Source organism: Theropithecus gelada, chromosome 5 (assembly GCF_003255815.1).
Source record: "Theropithecus gelada isolate Dixy chromosome 5, Tgel_1.0, whole genome shotgun sequence".
NCBI classification, from domain to species: Eukaryota; Metazoa; Chordata; class Mammalia; order Primates; family Cercopithecidae; genus Theropithecus; species Theropithecus gelada.
The window spans coordinates 122,491,211-122,514,622 of NC_037672.1; the positions used below are offsets into that span (position 1 = coordinate 122,491,211).

Consider the following 23,412-nt stretch of genomic DNA (forward strand, 5'->3'; position numbering starts at 1 on the left):
ATCTTCTAATAAAAGGCTGATTTTTTACATTGAAAGTCTGTTCTTTAGTGTAGCCCCTTCATCAATGACCTTAGCTAGATCTTCTGGATAACTTGCTGCAGCTTCTATATCAACATTCACTGCTTGGCTTTGTATTTTTACATTACAGAGATGACTTCTTTCCTTAAACCTCATGAGCCAACCTCTGCTGCATTCCAACTTTTCTGCTGTAGTTTCCTCACCTCCCTCAGCCTTCATGCATTGGAAAGGAGTTAGTGTGCCTTTTTCTAGATTAGATGTTGGCTTAAGGGAATGTTGTAACAGGTTTGATCTTCTATCCAGACTACTAAAACTTTCTCCATATCAGCAATAAGGCTATCGTGCTTTCTTATCATTTGTGTATTCACTGGAGTAGCACTTTTAATTTCCTTCAAGAACTTTTACTTTGCATTTACAGCTGGGCTAATTATTTGGCACAAGAAGCCTCGCTTTTGGCCTCTCTTGGCTTTCTACATGCCTTCCTCACTAAGCTTATTCATTTTTATATTTTGATACAAAGTGAGAGACATGCAACTCTTCCTTTCACTTGAGCACTTAGAGGCCATTGTAGGATTATTCGCTGGCATAATTTCAGTAGTGTTTTATCTCAGGGTACAAGGAAGCCTGAGGATAGGTAGAGAGACCAGGGACAGATAATTGCTCGAGCAGCTAGAACATAAACAACATTTATCAATTAAGTTTGCCATAGTATATGGCACGGTTCATGTTGCCCCAAAATAATTATAATAGTAACATCCAAGGACACTTCACTCATCATAGATCACCATACCACATAAAATAATAATGAAATATTTGAAATATTGTGAGAATTATTAAAATGTGACTCACAGTCACAAAGTAAGCACACGCTGTTGGAGAAATGGTGCTGATAGACTTGCTGGATGCAGGGTTACCAGAAACCTTCAATTTGTAAAAAACAAATCTGCAAAGTGCAATAAAGTGAAGAGCAATACAATGAGGCATGCATGTATTTACAGATTATATTGATTTTATTATGTGGCTTTCATGTTACAAGAATGACATATCTATTTAGGACGTGTGTTTATTAAACAAATATATTTTTTTATGAAGGAAAATGCATCACATCTTTTCTTTATTAATGTTAGAAAATATTTGACATAGTGTAATAGAATGGAACAGCTTATTTATTTTTTATTCTTTATCTTCACAACGATCTCTCCATATTTCCCCCATCTCTAACGGCTATCAAGGATTTATTTTTTTTTAATAAGAAAATGCTAACAAATCTGTCTTAAAACATTTTTGCACTTTAGCTTTGAGCCTTTAAAAGTGTAGTTACTGGTGGCCAGGCGTGGTGGCTCACGCCTGTAATCCTAGCACTTTGGGAGGCCGAGGTGGGCGGATCACGAGGTTAGGAGATCAAGACCATCCTGGCTAGCAGTGAAACCCCATCTCTACTAAAAATACAAAAAAAAAAAAAAAAAAAAAAAGAAAAAAGAAAAAAAAAAAATTAGCCAGGCGTGGCAGTGTGCAGCTGTAGTCCCAGCTGCTGGGGATGCTGAGGCAGGAGAATGGCGTGAACCCGGGAGGCGGAGCTTGCAGTGAGCCTAGATCGCGCCACTGCACTCCAGCCTGGGTGACAGAGCAACACTCTGTCTCAAAAAAACAAACAACAACAAAAAAGTGTAGTTACTGGTAAGATTTATAATTCACCCTAGATAAAATAATTGTGTAAAATGTTAAATTGTCTACTAAAAAGAAAGCCTAGCCAAAACAAAATAAGTACCCTTAAATCATTTTTAAATGAAAAAACTTGGTATCTAAATGATTATAAATTTATTTCTGATTTCATGTCAATCTTTAAAATATATGGTAACTTATATAGTCCTTAGACTGATTCTATGAATCATACATTTGTGTGACTACAGATTAATTTTTGCCACTACATGTGTGGAATATGTTATATTGCTGAATGCATATAAGCAATATTCAGAAGTAATATTTAAAATGTTTTTAACCAAGTTTTTGCTATTTTTTTCTCTCTGGCCCATAGTTAATTTTAAAGGCTAAAATTTGTGCAATCTATAATTACCAATTTCGTAAGGGCATAAGACAGAAACTACCTTATAATATTAATTATTTTTGACCAATACACATAACAGGCAATCTCTTATCAAAGAACAAAGTTTGTCATTTGCTCTCAGGAATATTTTATAAATTCATGTTTATTTTGAATTGGCATCAGATACAATGACTTTTCTCTCCTGCACTCGAATTTACTACAACATTAAAGTAAATTTAAGCAAGTTTTTAAATACAGAACTATTTTTAATTGTGAGGGGGAAAAAGAATAATGATTAGCTTTAAATATAACCAAGTGATTGTGTCAACATGCTCAAGGGTAGCTGCTCAGACATGTCATTCATGGATATTGCCACATCCATCAAACTGCATTCAGGGTCCTACCAGGTTATGAAATGTATGTTACTTGAAATGTGGGTGAGAAAACAACAAATGTATTATATGGTTTTTATCAATCATTTTAGTTATATATTGTTTTCCCCATTTTCTTTTGAACTTAGTGTTAATATTTCCAGCTGGAACATTTTTCTAATATATTTAATTTATACAGTGTTTACTTAATAAAATTACCCCCAACAGTCTGAAAATGGTGTCAAGACATAATGTTATATTTTATATTTTAATTCTACTATGCCCACATTTCCATATTTTTGTAAAAGTTAATATGAATTACAATTAACATTTTATTTCTGTGAATTAGGTGCTAAACAGGTGTTAGTCATCCCGAATTATCACCAACTCATCCCACATATAACCTTTTGAAGTTAAATAATGGAATATTTGACTTGATCTTGGTCTCAATGAAGTTTAAATTATGAGTAGTGCCTAAAAATCCACCTGACTTTAATGAACGTTAGTAGAGGTATAACAAACCAATATTGGATAAAATATATTTTCTGATTAGTAATAGATTATTGCACTGATTTTTGCTTGAGATTTTTTAAATAGCATAATATCAAACTGTATGCCCAGAGGAAGACCTCTGGAAGAATATAGAGTTAATCAGTTCCAGTATTCCTGATGATTGATGTAACCAGAAATATTGGGCCTTAAAGAATCAGAAAAACATTTGGAGATTGATATATATAGATTGGGCTCACATTAGCCATAATAATATCCTAAAGCTGATGAGTAATAGTAGACATCACCTCACCCCCATTTTCCACACATATGGAAGATAACTGTATTTCTGATATGTTGTCAAGTATACTATAATGTAAAATAAATGATTTTACCTGATGACCTCCAAGGTCACATTAAACTTCATGAGCATTTGATTCTATCAAACGAGGACATGGGAGCAAGAGGTAAGTGAAGGAGGTAATTTGAAGGATGCAGTTCATTTGTATTATTGTGACCACAGTCATCAATTTTAATAATACCATATGTGAAAAAAACTCTGTCATTATTACTTGAGTCATAGGAAAAATGCCTTCCTGTTTCAGAAAACATCCAAAATAGGGCCCGTACTGGATTCTGAAATTGTCATTTTCTACATTTCAAAATAATTTTGGTTGGAAACTGGCAAAATCATTAACCTCTAAGCTTTATATCATTGCATAGTTGGGGTAAAACATTTTAATTTATAGTGGTAAAGCTATAAAAATTCAACAGCAAAAGAGAATTTAACTCTGAAGATTAAATTGCATGAGCTTACTATTAAAATAAAACATCTCCTCCATTATTCTTTGAGTTGTATCAGCAAGCTTTTAGACATATATGAAATATTAACAATGACTAAAATACAATTCTGTTATCCAAGGTTATTTTTCTAGTTGAGGCATTTATAAATATCCATGTGGTACTTTCTAGTTTATGATACTTTTAGGGATCTCTACAAGGATACTTGCATAATATATGTAGAGAGATGTGTTCAATCAAATAGTCACCTAAGCAGCAGAAGTTGAATTATAAAAACCTAATACTGCTTTTGAGATTGGGTGTCACCCCAATTTACAGATAACTGGAAATAATCATAACTGTCAAAAGAATTAACTAAATGGGGCATGAATGTCTTGCCAGAGAATTGGAAGTATAAATTTTTCCTACAAATGTTTGTATTCATTATAATTTACTTGAAAAAAAAGGCAAAAATATCCATGTGGCTCACAAGAGTTTATTGTACAGAGCTTATAATAACTAACTCTTAGAAACATTTAAGAATATGTTAGCCAGTAATATTTGATAAACAATTAATAAATTGACTACACATTCACCTCAGTCTCTATTTTTAAAATGTGAGATACTTCAGATAAATTTTTGCAAGTCTCCTATTTAAATATATATTTTATAGATACTGCCTAAAAATCATAAGCAATATTGGTAAAAGTGGGATATTAAAGAAATCAATCATTTTCATTCCTAATGAAAGTGCCCTCATTTTTAAATACAGAAAATTTGGTATCCAAAACTTTGCATTTAAGTTTGTCATGTTATTAGTCAACTTGCTTAATCTTCCTGCACTGTTTTCTACATTTGCTTTGCTCTTATAAACCTGAAATGATAAGCGTCCTGATAAATAGATAGTTGCATTGTATTTATGTTTATCTTCTATATATATAACAAATTTGGATTAACCCCATCTGTGGCATTCATAAATTTAGAATAATGCTTTATTGTCTGCACTGGGAGAAATCTTTAAACCTCCTGTCCATTCAGAAAATGAATTATTGTTATTCCCGTGATCTACTCCATCCTTCTTATAATTTCAGCAACTAAAATGTGCAAAGTTTGTCGTTTATCAAATTTTAATGAAGTTTGGGGAACAAAGGAGGTGCATCACAATAGCATTGCAGATTATACAATAATATGGATATACAACTTTGGTCTTAGACTGCACTGCAGCCATCCTCAGTTGCTGGTACTCATTATATAGGACTCTGACTTCTATGGTTATCATATTCGTAGGCCTTTTAACCATAAATTGATGACTTTGTTTATCAATCAAAAGGAGTATTCATATGTTCTACTAAACAGAAGGCTTTTGTCTCAAGGGAATATGCATCCCTTAGAATGTAAAAATGACTACTTAATCATTATTTAAATACTATTGGGGATTTTATACTGTAAAGTGATCTATAGTAATACATGCTGATTATAAAGAAATATGTTGTAATGTTATTTATAGATAATTATTCTTAACAAAAATGAGAAGAGCACTTACTTGATTTAACATATTTCAAACTTTAATCTGAATATTTAAATTTTCATAGATTGCTATAATAGTATTTATACTGTATTTTCATAGTCCTTTTGTAAATATGGCTGAAATCGTATGAGAATAAGACTTTTGAAAATCAAAAATTAAGAAAAAGAAAAGAAAATCTTTGCTTTTGTTAACATAGTTTGACAGTACAATAAACACATTTCTTAAGATTGTAATCTACAGGAAGATGTTTCAGACCTATTGTGTATTATTCTAAAGAAGATTAATGGCATTTTTATATTTTTTCACCTTTAAAACAGGGGAGCAGGAGAGGATTTTTAAAGGTACCCTTTTACCTCTTATAGGTATAGATAGTCATAATTTTAGTTTGAGATATCAAAGAAACATGTGCCCATGATTCAGTATTATAATTATGTGATTTACACATTAAATCAAGATGTTATCATAGTTTCCAAGTCATGTTCACATAGAAACAAGTCATGGGTAATGTTGGCTGGAAAGGCTAATAGGGACCGTAGAACCCAAAGTTGAACGTTTCTTTCTTTTGCTTCATAGGCAGCCTCCTTAACTGTGGACTCCTGTTCTGAGAACCAAGAGCCAGGATATTGTACTGTCAGTAATGTGGCAGTTTCAGATGACTGGTAAGGAATATGATTACTTTAATTTTCATTATTACTTAAATTTTTTAAATAAATTGTATACCTAAAATAATTACAGGATGCTAAGTATACATAAAGCTTAAGATATTTTATTTCCCTCTCCAAATTTTTATAATATAAAATAGTCAATAATTACTGTGCAAAATGTGTTAAAATGTGTGAAATGAAGTGGTAGAAATAAGGATAAAATTGGTGAAAAGGAAATTAAATATAGCCAGTAGTCTTTGGAAAGATTCATGAAATAATCGTATATGACCTTCATTCTGAAAAACATGTAGGATAAAGACCCCAGTTCTTTCAACTGCATTTCTAAAAGTTTATGTGAAAATTATTAACAGATATTTTTCCATAGCACTTAAAGCTGAACACAGCAGTAATCTACCAGAAAATAAGTGATTTTAATAGGAAAAAATGATAAACAGAGGAAAATAAATAGACCTGGGTAATGACGTATCATTCATTGCCTCAGTCAACTTATTGGCATCCCTTGCATTGATCACCTTACTGATATCCTTTATCATCTCTTCAGGGAAGGAGCAATGTAATGTAAATATTAGAGGTGGTACTAATTCTATAGCATTTTATCTTCCCTCTGAGAGTATGCTCCTTCTTACTGACTCAGTATTGTGATAATATACATCTAATTTGACTAATTGAAAACATAATTTCCATACATTTTATTATTTTTCATAACTTGGAAGCCTAACAACTCTGTGTGTTTATAGGACACTCTTCTACATGTTTTCTATTGAAATTTATCACACTATAATAAATGTCAAAAAAAGCTATATTCACTGTTTTTCGAAATAAACATTATATAAAAATGTAATCTTTTGGCACTAATATTTATATCTTCCATTTTTTATTTAGGACTCTTGATGTTCAGCCAAATAGAGTCACAGTTGGAGGTATCAGATCGCTAGAACCAATCCTTCAGAGGAGAGGACACGTGGAAAGCCATGATTTTGTCGGGTGTATAATGGAGTTTGCAGTCAATGGAAGGCCTCTGGAACCCAGCCAAGCTTTGGCAGCACAAGGCATCCTAGATCAGTATGGCAATTTTATTTCTTACTGTTTTAAAGAAAAAGAATGCAAAAAAAGTATGCTTCAGTGAGCATCAAAAGATGAAATTATTATTCTCAAAACTCTAAAAATACCAAATGATATACATTGTTTTGAATTTTAAATATTTATTTACACCTTTGAAATTTTGGCATAAAGTTTGATATTTAATTAGAAAATTAATATTTTTCTAGAGTCTTATACATATATATTACATATATATGTATGTGTGCATGTATATGTTTTATCCTCTTACAGAGAGTTGTGAAGATTAAATGAACTAAGTTGGTAAATTATATAAAAAAGAGTTCCAGCATATAGAGATATATAGACGTTAGCCATCATGGGCACATAGAACTTTATTTCACCTTAAATAGTTTTACTTATAGACATACATATTCCTAAAAACTTGATACAGCTTTAAAAACAGGTAATAACTTGATTAATTATGAACTGTAAGACTTTTTTATTTGATTACTAATTAGGTTTCTAGCAATAACTTAGGAATGGTAGAAATTACATATTTTATTTTAAAATTACTTTTGTTCATTATTGAAGTTTGAAAAATTCTGAAAAAAATACAAGGAAGAAAATAAAATTAACCTATAATCTAACCACCCAGAGACAAGTACTCCTAGGTTATTGTCATGTTTGTGACTGCTTAGTATCCCATAATGTGAATGTGCTATATTTTAACTATTGCTTTACACTTCAGTTGTTTCCAGTTTTATTAATATACCAATTACCCTGTGATTAACACATTTTCACAAAAATCTTTGCTCACATTATTTTCTGGATGAGATTACTAGAAATAAAACTACTACTGGCAAAGCTAGAAATACTTTCTAATGTTTGTAACTTAAATAATTTAATAACATTTGCCATTTGCCTTTCTTTTCCTACATGTTGTTACTGTTTTGTTACAAAGTCACATTGGTTCATTATTATTATTAATCAAACAGTGCAGAAAAACAAAGGATTGAGATTGCCACCATTGTTCATGCTTTGGTGTGCATCCTTTTGTATCTGTCTCCATGTTCACACACATTTTTAAATACCATTTTTTTTTCATTTAGAGGTATTTCGTGAACATCTTTTTAGGTCAAAACCTACTGAAACAAAACTTTTAGACTTACCTTTAACTCCTCTCTTTCTGTTAGACCTTATGTCCAGAATGACCTTTCTATTTGTTTGTTTGTTTTTTGAGACGGAGTCTTGCTCTGTCGCCCAAGCTGGAGTGCAGTGGCGGGATCTCGGCTCACTGCAACCTCCGCCTCCCTGGTTCAAGCAATTATCTGCCTCAGCCTCCCAAGTAGCTGGGATTACAGGTGCCTGCCACCACGCATGGCAAATTTTTGTATTTTTAGTAGAGACGGGAGTTTCACCATGTTGACCAGGCTGGTCTTGAATTCCTGACCTCATGATCTACTGGCCTCGGCCTCCCAAAGTGCTGGGATTACAGGCATGAGCCACTGCACCCGGACCAGAATGGTTTTTAAAACACAAGTCAGTTAACTTTTTCACTTTTTGGCTCAAAGTGCTTCAATAGCTTCCCATCTAACCAGCTTCAAAACCAAAATCCTGACACTGACTGACAACATTTTTGTGATCTGCCATCTCCCTTAACTTCCTGACCATATCTAACTACTCTTCTTCTTCTTGTCCCCTGAGCTCCAACCATGTTGGACCTCAGTGTTTCTCAAACATGGCAGTACGCTTTCACTTCAGGGCTTTCTCACTGGCTGTTTCCTCTAGCTGAAATGATATTCTACCAGATATACGTCATTCCCTTATTTTATTTAGGTCTTAAGAATTAATCTTAAAGATTAAGATTAATTCACTGCCTAAAGATTCAACAAACCTGCAAACTCTCTATACCCTTTCTCACCTTGATTTTCTCGATAGCTATTTTTTTCTTTACTTTCTGCCTCTTCCACAAGAAAAAAATAAGTACTTCCTGAGTGCACGGTTATTTTTTTCATTACTTTACTTCCATGCTTAGAACAGTACTTGGCGTATGGTAGGCATTCATTAAACATTAGTTGCATGAGTAGCCTGGTAGACAGGTGTCCAAAAATATATGGCCCTGGATAATATGTATTAACCAAAGCGTTTATTTGACCAAGATATTTTATTCAAGTAAGAATTAATTTAAAGAAGAAATTGTCATATCCTTCTCATTATTATGTAAGACATAATTTTTCTTGAATCTTTTTTAGTGTGAGGCAGACTGTGTTTTTTAGGAAAACTTCTAATTTGATTAGTTTCTCCAAATGTAGTTGTAACTTGAGCTTCAAATAATGGAGTGCTTGAAATTAAACAAGTTAATACAAATTTTATCGAGTTTAAGCAAACTTCTTCTCATCTTTTATGCGATTTATGGTTCTCATTATGATTTATTTTAGATGCCCTAGGCTGGAAGGCGCTTGTACTCGCAGCCCATGCCAGCATGGTGGCACATGTATGGATTACTGGTCATGGCAGCAGTGTCATTGCAAAGAGGGACTCACTGGGAAATACTGTGAAAAATGTATGTAAGGTCTTCCATCTTCCTCTGGAAATTATAGTAACTATGAAAAGTAAAATATATGCACCCAAGTATGTAATTGGATTAAAAATTATGGTTTCATTCTAAATATTAAAAATATTAAATGGGCAATAATTGGTAAAATACAGTGACATTTAAAAAATATTTTTGTAACCTGAAGAAGAATGATATCCGTTTAAAGAATTATTTACTAAATCTCTAGCTTCCATTTTAAAATTATTTTATTCACTTATTTTTGTTTGTTTTAGCTGTAAGAATGCTAGGCAATCTAGAAGATCAAAGGTTATATTTAGGGTTTGTTTTTTTTTTTTCGTATTATCTGCCTTTGGGGGATATTTTTCTGGTCAATTTTTGTGCATAAAAAGGTATACACACTAAGTCACTCAACACTGGGCTCAAAACATCATACAATGGCATCGTATGTTAAAATTAATGTTGATACTTTCATTTCAATGTACAAGTGGTAGAATTAGTTTTGGATATTGCTTTTTAAAATCCTTTCATCAGTTGTCTCCTAAGCCCTAATGTTATTATTTAGACATTAATGACGTTCACATCATCATTAGAAATTGGTGCTCTGTAATTTCGAGCTGTACATTTCACTAACTACCCCTAATGGCTCCTCTTTTCTTAAAATTCTTCATTTTCAAACAAGTGGTTACTACTTAAATCCATTGCAGATATCTGACTACATTTAAGAAGTCATTTGATTCAATTATATTATGAAAATGAATAGAAATGCATAATAAAATTGAGGATATAATGTAATCTAAAAGGTCTTAGCAGAAAGTGTAATTGTGTGTAATTATATTAGAGATCATGAAAACATAGAAAACATATTGTCATGTGATTTTTAATGAATAAATATTTAATAAGTAGGAGCCTAATTATATCTGAAATATGAGTCATTGGCTAGATAAATGCCTGAGGCGCTTTTTCTTAAATCATGATGTAACTCACATACTATAAAATGTATCGTTTTAAAGTGTATTTTTCAGGACTGAAATACATTTGAGCTCATTTTCTTCATATTCTTTCTTTAGCTATATGATTTGTTTCTATAACTTAAACTTCCACATTTCTGGAGTGTGGATTTTTTTCAGATTATGATAAATTATAATATACATACTGATTACACGTGATGATAAATTATATGTGATGATTACTGAAAATAAAGTTAGTTACAGATGCAAATATTTGATTGTACACTTCTTTGTCCAAATTCATAGCATACTAGAGACTAAAGATTACAAATTATTTTAATCATGCAAACATATATTTTGGAAACACAGTGAAAATGATTACAAACAAATTTTTCAGGTACATATTTCCAACAAGTGGCTATGTCTTTAGATATTCATGATTTATATAATGTGGCAAATAATTTAGTAAGTATTTCCCAAATGGTTAATGACTGTCATAAAGTATTTTACATTTCATGCTTCTGAAATGGATGTAAACATTTGAAATCAACTTATATAATAATTCATAAATGACTATTTTTTAAAGAGTAGAGTTGGGGGACAGTAATTCCCAAAACTTAATATTTTCATTGTCCTTTTTATATTTTTGTCACTATAGAAAACTCTCCAAGAAATGCCAAATGAATGCATTCATTTTCCCTTTTTTCCTTTGGCTTTCAGCTCTTACTCCTGACACTGCCTTATCATTAGAAGGCAAAGGGCGCTTAGACTACCACATGAGTCAGAATGAGAAGCGGGAATATTTGTTAAGGCAAAGCATACGAGGTGCTATGTTGGAGCCTTTTGGTGTGAACAGTCTGGAGGTAAAATTTAGGACCAGAAGCGAGAATGGCATTTTAATCCATATCCAAGAAAGCAGCAATTACACTACTGTGAAGGTGAGATAAAAGCTAATGGTGACTTCATTTGATTAGACCGCCTGCCGTGTAGTGGTTTAAATCACTCCTCCCATAATTTCTGTCCTTTTCTTTACAACCCATTAGAGTTCCGACTAATGCTGGGCACTATTCCAATGTCATCTATCTTAACTATTCCACAGGCATTGGCCAGAGTAACAAAGATCTGAATGGTTTGGTTTCTACACACTTTTGTGGTGCTTTAGAGTAGAGAACCCTGCCAGGTAGGCCAGCACACAAAGAATGAGTTGCAATCTATTTTTCTGGTAAGAATTTATATCGCTTTTTTCTTACTTTTAAACAAAGCAAACCAAAAATGTAATGTGTCTTTGAAATACAAAAATATTTTTCTCCAACAATTATTTCAAATACTGATTTGTATATGTCAATTGACAGGATTAGAATAAGGAAAAACATTTTGAAATAAGGAAAAACATTTTGAAATTATATGATTTCTGGAGCATATATTCAATTCTCTATATAAACTCTGTGAAGTATATTTGGAATTTATTATAATTTTAATTAACCTTTCCAAATAATTTTTAAATAATCTTAAAAATTATACTTCATAAGAACAATGGTTTGATTTATCTTTAGGCTTTTACATAATTTGTTTTTTCTTATCTGTAAATAAGATACTAAAATTACATACAGATGAATAATTTCAATAGATATCCATTTTTGCATCGGCTCTCAGCTTTCTGAATTTATGAATCTATATTCTGCTTTCTTTCCCACAAATAAGTCATCTCCTAGACCAACAGTTTCTTTAGTTTAGTTGTATTGACTGCCTTCCATTAATATTACTTTGTATCATTCTACTGATAATTTTTTATATAAATTTTAGTAAATTCTTAAGATTACAAATCTAGATTTCCTGAATTATTTTCATCTGTTAGTCAATATTTGATAATTACTTCAGGGATCGTTCACAAAGAAAAAGAGCAATATGTTCAGAAAATTATTAGGTTTAATTCACATATAATACTAAAAATAAAAATAGATGTTCACTTCTAAACTTCAGCCTCTTTCATCCTCAAAATTTTTCTCTGTGCAAGCCAACCGTGATTATGTTGCATATAAATATATTTAATAAGTAGCATGAAAACCAACATTTCTTACCTTCTCAAATGATAATTCCTCTAGTCTAGTCATTTCCAACTAGGAAAAATTTTACCCCCAGGGGACATTTGGCAATATCTGGAGATATTTTCAAGTGTCACAGTTAGGAGGTGGGAGAGTACTGCTGGCGTCTAGCGGTAGAGGTCAGGAATGCTGCTAAACAGCAGCACTTCACAACAAAGAGTTATGTGGCCCCAGATATTACTGCCAAGTGGCAGAGACTCTACCCTTATCCCCTACAAGAGAACATCTTCAGGTTTTAACTGTACCTCTATTGAAACAAAGGACCCAGTTCCAGAGTTAATAAAACAACTGTAAAAGAGAACACATAAGCCATTGTATTATATTATTATTTGGTACTTATAATTTTCATTGAAAATGGTATTTGAAGTAAACAAAGTAAAGAAGCAAAGAAAGAAACAGGTCTTCATCTTCTATAAGAAACGTATTTTATGTGTTTTGAGAGGCTTTGACATTGAGGTCTGTGTGTTATCTGTTAAGCTGCTTCCAAGTCTTCGTGCCATTTAAATGACATATGAAATATTTCTGTACTAACGTACACTTTAAGCCAAGGAATTTAGTCAAAATATAATGTGGTTGAAAAAAATCAAAGACAAATTTTTTTCTCCACTAAGAAAAAAGCTCAATGTCAGGATCCATTTTTGTCAACATAAATTCTATTTCCAACAGGACAGCAGCATATAACTCCAGATTTTGTTAGATTGGTAGCAATAACTTAATTTTTTTTTCCTGAAAAGAAAGTAAGTGCTAATTAATAAAAAAATGGATAATACAGACCAAAATGCATACTTTTGTATGAAAATTTTGAAAAGCAGCTTTTCAAAGATTAAGGGGCTTGGTAGGTAAAGAGAATAGGTAAGAAAAAATAACAGCAGTGAATTAAGAATATCTAAACTGAAAGAAAGTGGCTGTTGTAAGCAGGCAAATTATTTGGATGACAGGAATATCAAGTGCTTATACAGACTAGGAAGCTAGTTAGGATGGACTTTTACTTATCAGTTAGCTTATTGGTCACCAAGATGCCAGGGTTTCTTTTTCCTTTTTTTTTTTTTTTTTTGGCTCCTTTTCTGACCCTTTCTTTAACTCTTTCTTATGGTTTGCATTCTCTCTCTCTCTTTCTCTCTCTCTCATTGTCTTTTCTATCATTTTCTCTCTCTCTCTCTCTCTCTCTCTCTCTACACACACACACACACACACACGCAGACAGAAGATGGGGACATTTTGTGAAAAATGAGCAAGGGTGTTGAGTACATGGGATTGCATGTGGTTAGAAGAGAGACAGGGTGTCAGTGTCAGATATGGGCAGCAGTAGCAATGAGAGGAGAGAGAAGAATATGTAGAATCAATTGGGTCTATTCAGAAAAAAAATTAAGAAGAGAAAGTTTCAGAGAGAAAGGCAAAAGGAAAGCATACTTGTTTAAAACTTTGTAGGCCAATATTTAACTCATTTCACAAATCTCTCTTCATTCATGCCATACCTTATAGCTCCATATTTGATGTTCTGTAATAACAGTAATGTGATGGACTTTATTTCTGCTCTAAACCAGTTCTTTTGTTTTGTGTTTGTCTGTTTGTTTAAGTGGGCAACACAGGTGGTACAGAATAATTGGAATAAGGAATTCAAAGCTCTATAGATTCAAGTTAAATAAATGAATAAATAAATGCCATCATGAGTCGCATAATGACAGGAATACATTTCAATAAATGCATTGTTAGGTGATTTCATTCTTGTGCAAATGTCATAGAGTGAACTTACTCAAATCTAGATGGTACAGCCTACTATACACCTAGGCTATATGGAATAGTCTATTGCTCCTGTGATACAAACCTATATGGCATGTTTACTGTAATAAATACTGTAGGCAATTGTAACACAGTGGAAAGTATTTGTGTATATAATCATATCCAAACATAGAAAAGGTTCAGTAAAAGGTTACATAGAAGATTTTTTTGTGGGGAATTGGGGACAGCCTGGGCAACAGGGTCTTGCTCTGTTACCCAGGCTGGAGTACAGTGGCATGATCTCAGCTCACTGCAGCCTCCACCTCCTGGGCTCAATTTATCCTCCCAGCACAACCTCCCAAGTAGATGGGACTACAGGCATCCGCCACCATGCCCGGCTACTTTTTGTATTTTTTGTAGGGATAACTTTTCTCGTGTTGCCCAAATGGCACTTATTGTGAATGAAGCTTATAGGACTGAAAGTTGCTCTGAGTCAGTGAGTCATTAAGCAAGTGGTGGGTCAATGTGAAGGCCTAAGACATTATTATACACTTCTGCAGACTTTATAAACACTGTACACTTAGGTTACACTAAATTTATCAAAAATATTTTTCTTCAATAATAAATTAAAGTTAGCTTACAGTAACTCTTTTAGTTTATAAACTTCTAAATTTTTTAACTTTTTTCTCTTTCATAGTAACAATTAAAACACAAATACATTGTACAGCTGTACAAAAATATTTTCTTTCCTTATACCCTTATTCTGTAAGCTTTTTTTCTATTTCAAACTTTATTTCATTTTATTTTTACTTTTAAACTTTTGCATTAGTAACTAAGAAACACACAAAAAAATACACATTAGCCTCAGCCTACACAGGGTCAGTATCATCAATATCACTGTCTTCCACCTCCACATCTTGTCCCAGTGGAAGGTCTCCAGGGACAATAACACACATGGAACTGTCATCTCCTATGATAACAATGCCTTCTTCTGGAATCCTATCTAAAGGACCTGGATGATGCTGTTTTACAACTATTTTTTATATCATTAGAAGCAGTACCCTCTAAAATAATGATAAAAAAATTTAGTGTAGTAAATGCATAAACCACTAATATAGTCATTTATTATCATTACCAAGTATTATGTATTATACATAATTGCATGTGATATACTTTTATACAACTGGCAGCACAGTAGGCTTGCTTACACCTGTATCCCCACAATAAGTAATTTGTTGTGCTATAACATTACAATGGCTCTTGGGTCACTAGGCGATAATAATTTTTCAGCTCCTGTGGTTCATCATTGACTGTTTATGAATAAATAAAATGAAGCAAAGATTAGCATGACGTTTTAAAAGTGAGGAATTATATAAGTGTTAAGTACAGCACTGCCAGGGAGAAAGAAAACATTAAGAATGTTATAATGGGAACTTATATTCTTATCCGCCCCAATTTGTGATATATTCCAAGTTCTCTTTCATCAAAAATTATTGAATAAAAGGATGACATGATGAAATCAATTAGGAAGAAAGAGCTGGGGGGAGGCTTTTCCTATTTTTTTTTTCCAAAAAGGACTCTAGCTATAACCAAAGAGGGTTGCTGTTTTTACTCTGTGTCATGAGATGTTGCCCATTTGATGAAATGTTATTGTCATTTAGCTAGAATTTTCTGTGTTTTTTTTTAGTTTGGTTCTGAAATATATTATTATCTGGAAAAATTGCTTTAATAAAATATTACTATATGAATAACATATGTAAATGTGTTAGACGTCTTTTCCATAAAGTACAAATGAACTGATTTTTAGTTTTACCAGATGTGTTTGTTGCATGTAGAAATAGCATTTGATCTGAGTGACAAAATAAACTGATCCATCTTTTCATTCCCGTTATTTGAAGAACAGTGCCACTGCATCCCCCTGCCAACACACCAGCTCTGTCTGGCAGTGGTAACGGGATATGCTCCCTGAACCAAATGTTCATCTTGCCTCATAAATTATCTCATTTTCTAAAATGGTCTGCTCAGGATACTGGAAACTCAGTTGCTGGAAACTGGAGCGGGAGCACCCTGTTACCCAATGTTCTCCTGGACAAAATAAAATAAACCAAATATCCCTTAGATAAATTGTAAAAGACAGCCAAAGTGAAGGCTTGCCCAGACACCTCATTAAGAATTCACTCTTTGTTCATCATAGTTTTTGATCTCAATAAACGATATAAACAATAGGCATCATTTTTTCCTAAAATTTGTGTGTAAAAGATGAGAGGTAAAACAATTGTTTTCATCTTTATTTTTCAACTATGCTTCCTTTTTAGCTGAGCATTGCTTTTTCTTTTTGCAAGTGGTTTTCACAATTTTTTAGTACTGTGGGCCTTTTACTAAACGAATCAGCATAACACACTCCAATGGCAGGTTGTCACTGGAATACAAATAATTTAAAAAGGTATAATTTAGTTATCTTAAAATGGGCATTTTCCCCTTTATTATTTCAATTGTGTTCTGGAAAATAATTCATTGTGTTTTGAGAAATTAGGTATACATACAAGAATATTTTGAAAACCATTGAAACTATTAAATATAAAAGTGTATGTTGCCTAAAATTGTAGAGACAAGGTGTGTAAGTACATTCTAATACAACCAGATTCTTCAGCTATTCTACCTGCTGTAGATTGGTCAAAAAATTTAAGTTTAGTTTTATTAATGATTTTGATTTAATCATACCATATTTTAATTGCATATTATTTATAATATGTTTTACAGATTAAGAATGGCAAAGTACATTTTACATCTGATGCAGGAATCGCTGGGAAAGTGGAGAGAAATATTCCTGAAGTGTATGTTGCAGATGGCCACTGGCACACTTTTCTAATTGGGAAAAATGGAACAGCCACAGTATTGTCTGTCGATAGAATATATAACAGAGATATTATCCACCCTACTCAGGACTTCGGTGGCCTTGATGTGCTTACTATATCACTTGGAGGAATTCCACCCAATCAAGCACATCGAGATGCCCAAACAGGTAAATGCCTCTGTTAAGTAGAGTCACAAGGGAAGTAAAATTGTTCTTCAAAGAGTAATTGTTTTTTTCTTGTGGCATGAGTGGCTAAAATCTACACAATTAGCATGAATCTCATATACAGTACAATTTCATTCAATAAAATTTATGCTTAAAAAAGTAGTTTGATGTCTGATAATATCAATTATAAATATCCTAAGAATGTCATAACTATCTTCAGAAAGTTTGTAATAAACTATTAGCCACCACTTTCTCTAGCAGCTTGCATCTTTCTTGCCAAGGTTGTAATTCAGTCCATAGTGTGTTGATGCTTTGCTTGTCCACCAAGTATTTTGTATACATTTGTTCATTTATTTATTCATTCACAGCCACTCTCTTCATAGACCATTAATGGAGACAAACATTAATCAGATTCTTACACAAGTAACCACATTATTCTGTGTGATAAATAATACAAATGAAGAATGTAGAATTCTAAAATACAGTGAAAAACAGAAAGGAAGGGGAATTTTGCTGTGGAATTGACATTTATACATAAATCTGAGTGATAAGGAGGAGGATAGAAGTGTATGAAAGGTTAATTTATGTTGATAGGAATTTTTTTAAAGAAATAGTTTAAGTTGGCCGAGCGCGGTGGCTCAAGCCTGTAATCCCAGCACTTTGGGAGGCCGAGACGGACGGATCACGAGGTCAGGAGATCAAGACCATCCTGGCTAACATGGTGAAACCCCGTCTCTACTAAAAAATACAAAAACTAGCCGGGCGAGGTGGCGGGCGCATGTAGTCCCAGCTACACAGGAGGCTGAGGCAGGAGAATGGCGTAAACCCGGGAGGCGGAGCTTGCAGTGAGCTGAGATCCGGCCACTGCACTCCAGCCTGGGCGACAGAGCGAGACTCCGTCTCAAAAAAAAAAAAAAAAAAAAAAGAAATAGTTTAAGTCAAAGTTATAAAACACAGCACACTGGGGGCGAATGTCATAGGTAAATGATGAAGTTGGAGAATGAAGCAACTTCCTGACCATGTTGCAGTTTTGGTCTTATCTACAGAGCAATGAGAAGTTATTGAAAACTTTAATCACAGTAGGATCAAGTTAGATATGCAGTAATATTACAGATCATTCAGGCTACAACATGGAGAATGAATTGGAGGAGGGCACGAGTGGATCTATAGAAATGAGGTGGGATCTGGGCAAGATGTCTTGTGAGCTCCTACTAGTGTGGTGACTGAGGAGTTAGAAAGGAATGGATAAGCAAGAAGTACTCTGGGAACTATAATCAACCAAACTGTTAGTGATTATGGTAAAATTCAAGGAGGTTTCTACCTCTCAAAGAAGAGTAGGTCAGCAAGAGAGGAAACTGCAGAACCCCGTGAAAGCAGCATATCTCTGAGAAATATTAGATTTGGTTTGGGACATTTTGGGTTTGAAACATCTTTGAGAAACTCCTTTGGATGGATGGGCTGGAAATCAGAAATAGACTTTAGCTGGAAATACGTATTTAAGAGTGGTCAGTGTCAAGCAGGTAACTTAAGTACTGGACATGGCTGTGATCATCTAACATGAGGGTGTAGAGTGAAAAGAAAGCCTAGGACCTCATCTTCAGTAACCCTAAGAGTTACTGGTTATAGGTAGAGGAGAATAAGTCAGAAAAGGAGACAAAGTAATAGGAAGAAAATCAGGAGTATAGGAACAAACGGAAAAGATGTCACAAAACTACATGGTAAAACATATCAAGAATGAGAATGTCACTATGGTAGAACGATGCATTAAATAAGAGGGAAAAATGCATGTGAGAGTAATAGATTTAAGGCATAAAAGTTAAAGTCCAAGTCTTTCGTATATGTTGATCATAGAATGTTGTGAGAAAACAAGCCAATGGAAATTATGCTTTTTTGGTAGAGTCAAAATAGATTGTTGGGCCCTGAGATAGGAATATCAGCAGTGCTAGCACACTCAAGTGTAATGAAGTGTTTCTTAACTTTGTATTTTATCTTTATCATTCCCCTAAGGAGACACTTAATATAGTCTAAACTTTGCCATCCCCAAGTCATAAAATGTTAACACCAGAGTTATGTTTTTATCTTCCCTTTCAAGGCCCACAGACCATTGTAATAGCTAAGATTTTTTTCTTTTGTTCCCCAAGAACCTATGTTCCACACCTTTGGTGCATTATCACCTTCAATGGGAATGCATGATTTAGTAGTTGAAATCACTGGCCTATTTTATGTTCTTTACAAGTTTTAACACATACATTTTATTTGTATGTATGCAATTTTTGGTATATGGAATGTACGAAGGAAGGGAATTGATAAATAAACAAATGAGTAAGTAAAAGAAAATTCAGCCTGCCCAAGTCACTCATAAATCTTCAGAATGAGTGAGATTCAAGCAATCTGCCCCATGTTTGGTCACGGTAATCTTATGTCCCTTGCTAATGTATATTATAAGATGCACAGCTTAATTACCTTTCAGCTGGACGATGACTGAGACTGAGGTTCTGTATTCATATGAGGTGATTGTGGAGCTTCTCTTTACAAGATGTCAGCAGTGTATTATAAGCCTTTTTTTTTTTTTTTTTTTTTTTTTTTTTTGTAAAAAGCCTTACTGCTGCTGCTTCTCCCAGCAGGTTTTGATGGCTGCATTGCTTCTATGTGGTATGGTGGAGAAAGTCTTCCTTTCAGCGGGAAGCATAGCTTGGCCTCCATCTCAAAAACAGATCCCTCGGTGAAGATTGGCTGCCGTGGCCCGAACATTTGTGCCAGCAACCCCTGCTGGGGTGATTTGCTGTGCATTAATCAGTGGTATGCCTACAGGTGTGTCCCTCCTGGAGACTGTGCCTCCCACCCGTGCCAGAATGGTGGCAGCTGTGAGCCAGGCCTGCACTCTGGCTTCACTTGTAGCTGCCCAGACTCGCACACAGGAAGGACCTGTGAGATGGTGGTGGCCTGTCTTGGCGTCCTCTGTCCTCAGGGGAAGGTGTGCAAAGCTGGAAGTCCTGCAGGGCATGTCTGTGTTCTGAGTCAGGGCCCTGAAGAGATCTCCCTGCCTTTGTGGGCTGTGCCTGCCATCGTGGGCAGCTGCGCAACCGTCTTGGCCCTCCTGGTCCTGAGCCTTATCCTGTGTAACCAGTGCAGGGGGAAGAAGGCCAAAAATCCCAAAGAGGAGAAGAAACCGAAGGAGAAGAAGAAAAAAGGAAGTGAGAATGTTGCTTTTGATGACCCCGACAATATCCCTCCGTACGGGGATGACATGACTGTGAGGAAGCAGCCTGAAGGAAACCCAAAACCAGATATCATTGAAAGGGAAAACCCCTACCTTATCTATGATGAAACTGATATTCCTCACAACTCAGAAACCATCCCCAGTGCCCCTTTGGCATCTCCAGAGCAGGAGATAGAGCACTATGACATTGACAATGCCAGCAGCATCGCCCCTTCGGATGCTGACATCATCCAACACTACAAGCAGTTCCGCAGCCACACACCAAAATTTTCAATCCAGAGGCACAGTCCCCTAGGTTTTGCAAGGCAATCCCCCATGCCCTTAGGAGCAAGCAGTTTGACTTACCAGCCTTCATATGGTCAAGGTTTGAGAACCAGCTCCCTAAGCCACTCAGCATGCCCAACTCCCAACCCTCTGTCTCGACACAGTCCAGCCCCTTTCTCCAAATCTTCTACATTCTATAGAAACAGCCCAGCAAGGGAATTGCATCTTCCCATAAGGGATGGTAATACTTTGGAAATGCATGGTGACACCTGCCAACCTGGCATTTTCAACTATGCCACAAGGCTGGGAAGGAGAAGCAAGAGTCCTCAGGCCATGGCATCACATGGTTCTAGACCAGGGAGTCGCCTAAAGCAGCCAATTGGGCAGATTCCTCTGGAATCTTCTCCTCCAGTTGGACTCTCTATTGAGGAAGTGGAGAGGCTCAACACACCTCGCCCTAGAAACCCAAGTATCTGCAGTGCAGACCATGGGAGGTCTTCTTCAGAGGAGGACTGCAGAAGGCCACTGTCTAGAACAAGGAATCCAGCCGATGGCATTCCAGCTCCAGAATCCTCTTCTGATAGTGACTCCCATGAATCTTTCACTTGCTCAGAAATGGAATATGACAGGGAGAAGCCAATGGTATATACTTCCAGGATGCCCAAATTATCTCAAGTCAATGAATCTGATGCAGATGATGAAGATAATTACGGAGCAAGACTTAAGCCTCGAAGGTACCACGGCCGCAGGGCCGAGGGAGGACCTGTGGGCACCCAGGCAGCGGCACCTGGCGCTGCTGACAACACACTGCCCATGAAGCTAGGGCAGCAAGCAGGGACTTTCAACTGGGACAACCTTTTGAACTGGGGTCCTGGCTTTGGCCATTATGTAGATGTTTTTAAAGATTTGGCATCTCTTCCAGAAAAAGCAGCAGCAAATGAAGAAGGCAAAGCTGGGACAACTAAGCCAGTCCCCAAAGATGGGGAAGCAGAACAGTATGTGTGAAGTTTATGTACTGGCACTATAAAAATACAAAAACAAGAAATGCTCAAACCATTGTAAACTTGCCGACTAGGTTGGGTCACATTTGAAAAACAGGCCAGTACGGACTAGTGGTGGAGGGAAAACTTTAAAAATAATAACCACAATGCTGCTGAAACAGACTCACAACAACTCTTAATTTAAACATGTGTGGTTGAATTTATTTCCCTGCATGCATTGTGTTTTGTAACTAGTTATGTGGCATGCAGCATTTGGAAAATTTTTCTTATTTACCGGTGTTTGATTTGTGATTTTTAAAAATTGATACCTTTACCATTGCAGAAAAGAACTTGTGCTTTCCCAGTGGTGTATGTGTATTGTTTCCATTGTATTATTATAATTATGTTTTGCATTGCAAGATTCTTGATGTTAAACCAATCCTTGTAAAGTGTAGAAAGGAACCCTCCTATCATGGAATGAAAGATTAAGTATATTAACACTTTTCAGAATGATAGTTTCCGTATTTGATGTTGCTCAGAAATGTCTGAGTATTTCAGTAAGTTTTACATGACAGTGGGTACTAAAATTAAGTCATTGTGTTCAGCACTTTAATGCTTTCTTATAGAATTGTCTAAAACTTCTGGATCCTTGAGCAAGTGATTATGGTCTCCTGACTTTCATGAGGCTTCCATTAGGAACAGAATGATTGCATGTTGTCCCCAGAACACTGCCACCTTGCTATGCGAATGATGTTCTCAGCAGCACTTAGGACACTCTTAAATGTTATTTATTGAAAAACATTTTCTATGCTTTTAATATTTTAAAGAATTGACCTAAGGAAAGCCTATGATTGGACTTATTTTCCAACCAGATAACATTTACTCTAAGTACCCAGTTTTTATAATTTATATGAAATGAGATTTCAACACTTACTTTCTGTCATTTTGTAGATCATTTTTTTTAATACTGTGTAAAAACTTTTTTTACACCTAAACTGTGTTTTTGATACTGATATTTTCCTATGCCGAATAGTTTTCTTACTTTCAGGGAAGGTAAGAAAATACTTTTTTTATATTTGTTACTTATGTAACATTCATATTTTTCACATTTTGATATTTGTAACATACTGTATGCTTTCTACTTGTAAATGTCAACAATAGAATTAAAATATTTATTTAAAATATTTTGTATTCATAGTGTAATATTAATTTTTAACTTTCTATATTCTTTGTATGCCCAATTGAGAATAGTCTCTACTTGTCAATAGGGTATGGCTACTTGAACTGTATATGAGCAACATCATTCTCTTTTTAAAAAATGTGAATATGGATCATTGCCAGAACAGGTATTTCAAAGTCACTTTAGTGCATTCCTACATGTCAGAGTTCTTAGGTTTCCCTGGGGTATAATGAGTCTAGACTAGGTTGATCTTAGGGGACTGACTTTGTTACGAAACTGTTTTAAGCATTCTGGCAATAAATGTTTGGAAATTCCCAGTAGAATGTGTTCACTGAAGACCAGCTTTAGATCAGTCTTATAGCCGTAGAAGCAGCAATGAATTAAAGCTAATTATGGAAAAATGTCTGGGTCTGATTTTCTCCAAGGACCCAGCCCAAAATTCTCTAAGTCCAAGGGTGGGTAGAAAGAATGATAGCGAAAGCTCCACT

General features: G+C 34.6%; 1 protein-coding gene across 3 annotated transcripts in view; it reads left to right on the forward strand.

Annotated features, from left to right (window-relative positions):
• FAT4 (FAT atypical cadherin 4) overlaps positions 1 to 22,928 on the forward strand; it is a 191,759-nt gene extending 168,831 nt beyond the window's left edge. For 2 of the 3 annotated variants that reach the window (XM_025386034.1, XM_025386036.1), the window contains exons 12-17: positions 5,804 to 5,889; positions 6,778 to 6,957; positions 9,375 to 9,499; positions 11,161 to 11,378; positions 17,022 to 17,283; positions 19,902 to 22,928. In XM_025386034.1, coding sequence (XP_025241819.1) covers positions 5,804 to 5,889; positions 6,778 to 6,957; positions 9,375 to 9,499; positions 11,161 to 11,378; positions 17,022 to 17,283; positions 19,902 to 21,769 — 2,739 coding nt within the window. In that variant the 3' untranslated portion in view covers positions 21,770 to 22,928. The remainder of the gene's footprint in view (positions 1 to 5,803; positions 5,890 to 6,777; positions 6,958 to 9,374; positions 9,500 to 11,160; positions 11,379 to 17,021; positions 17,284 to 19,901) is intronic. The other variant, XM_025386035.1, reaches the window with a different exon arrangement.
• The last annotated feature ends 484 nt before the right edge of the window (positions 22,929 to 23,412 follow it).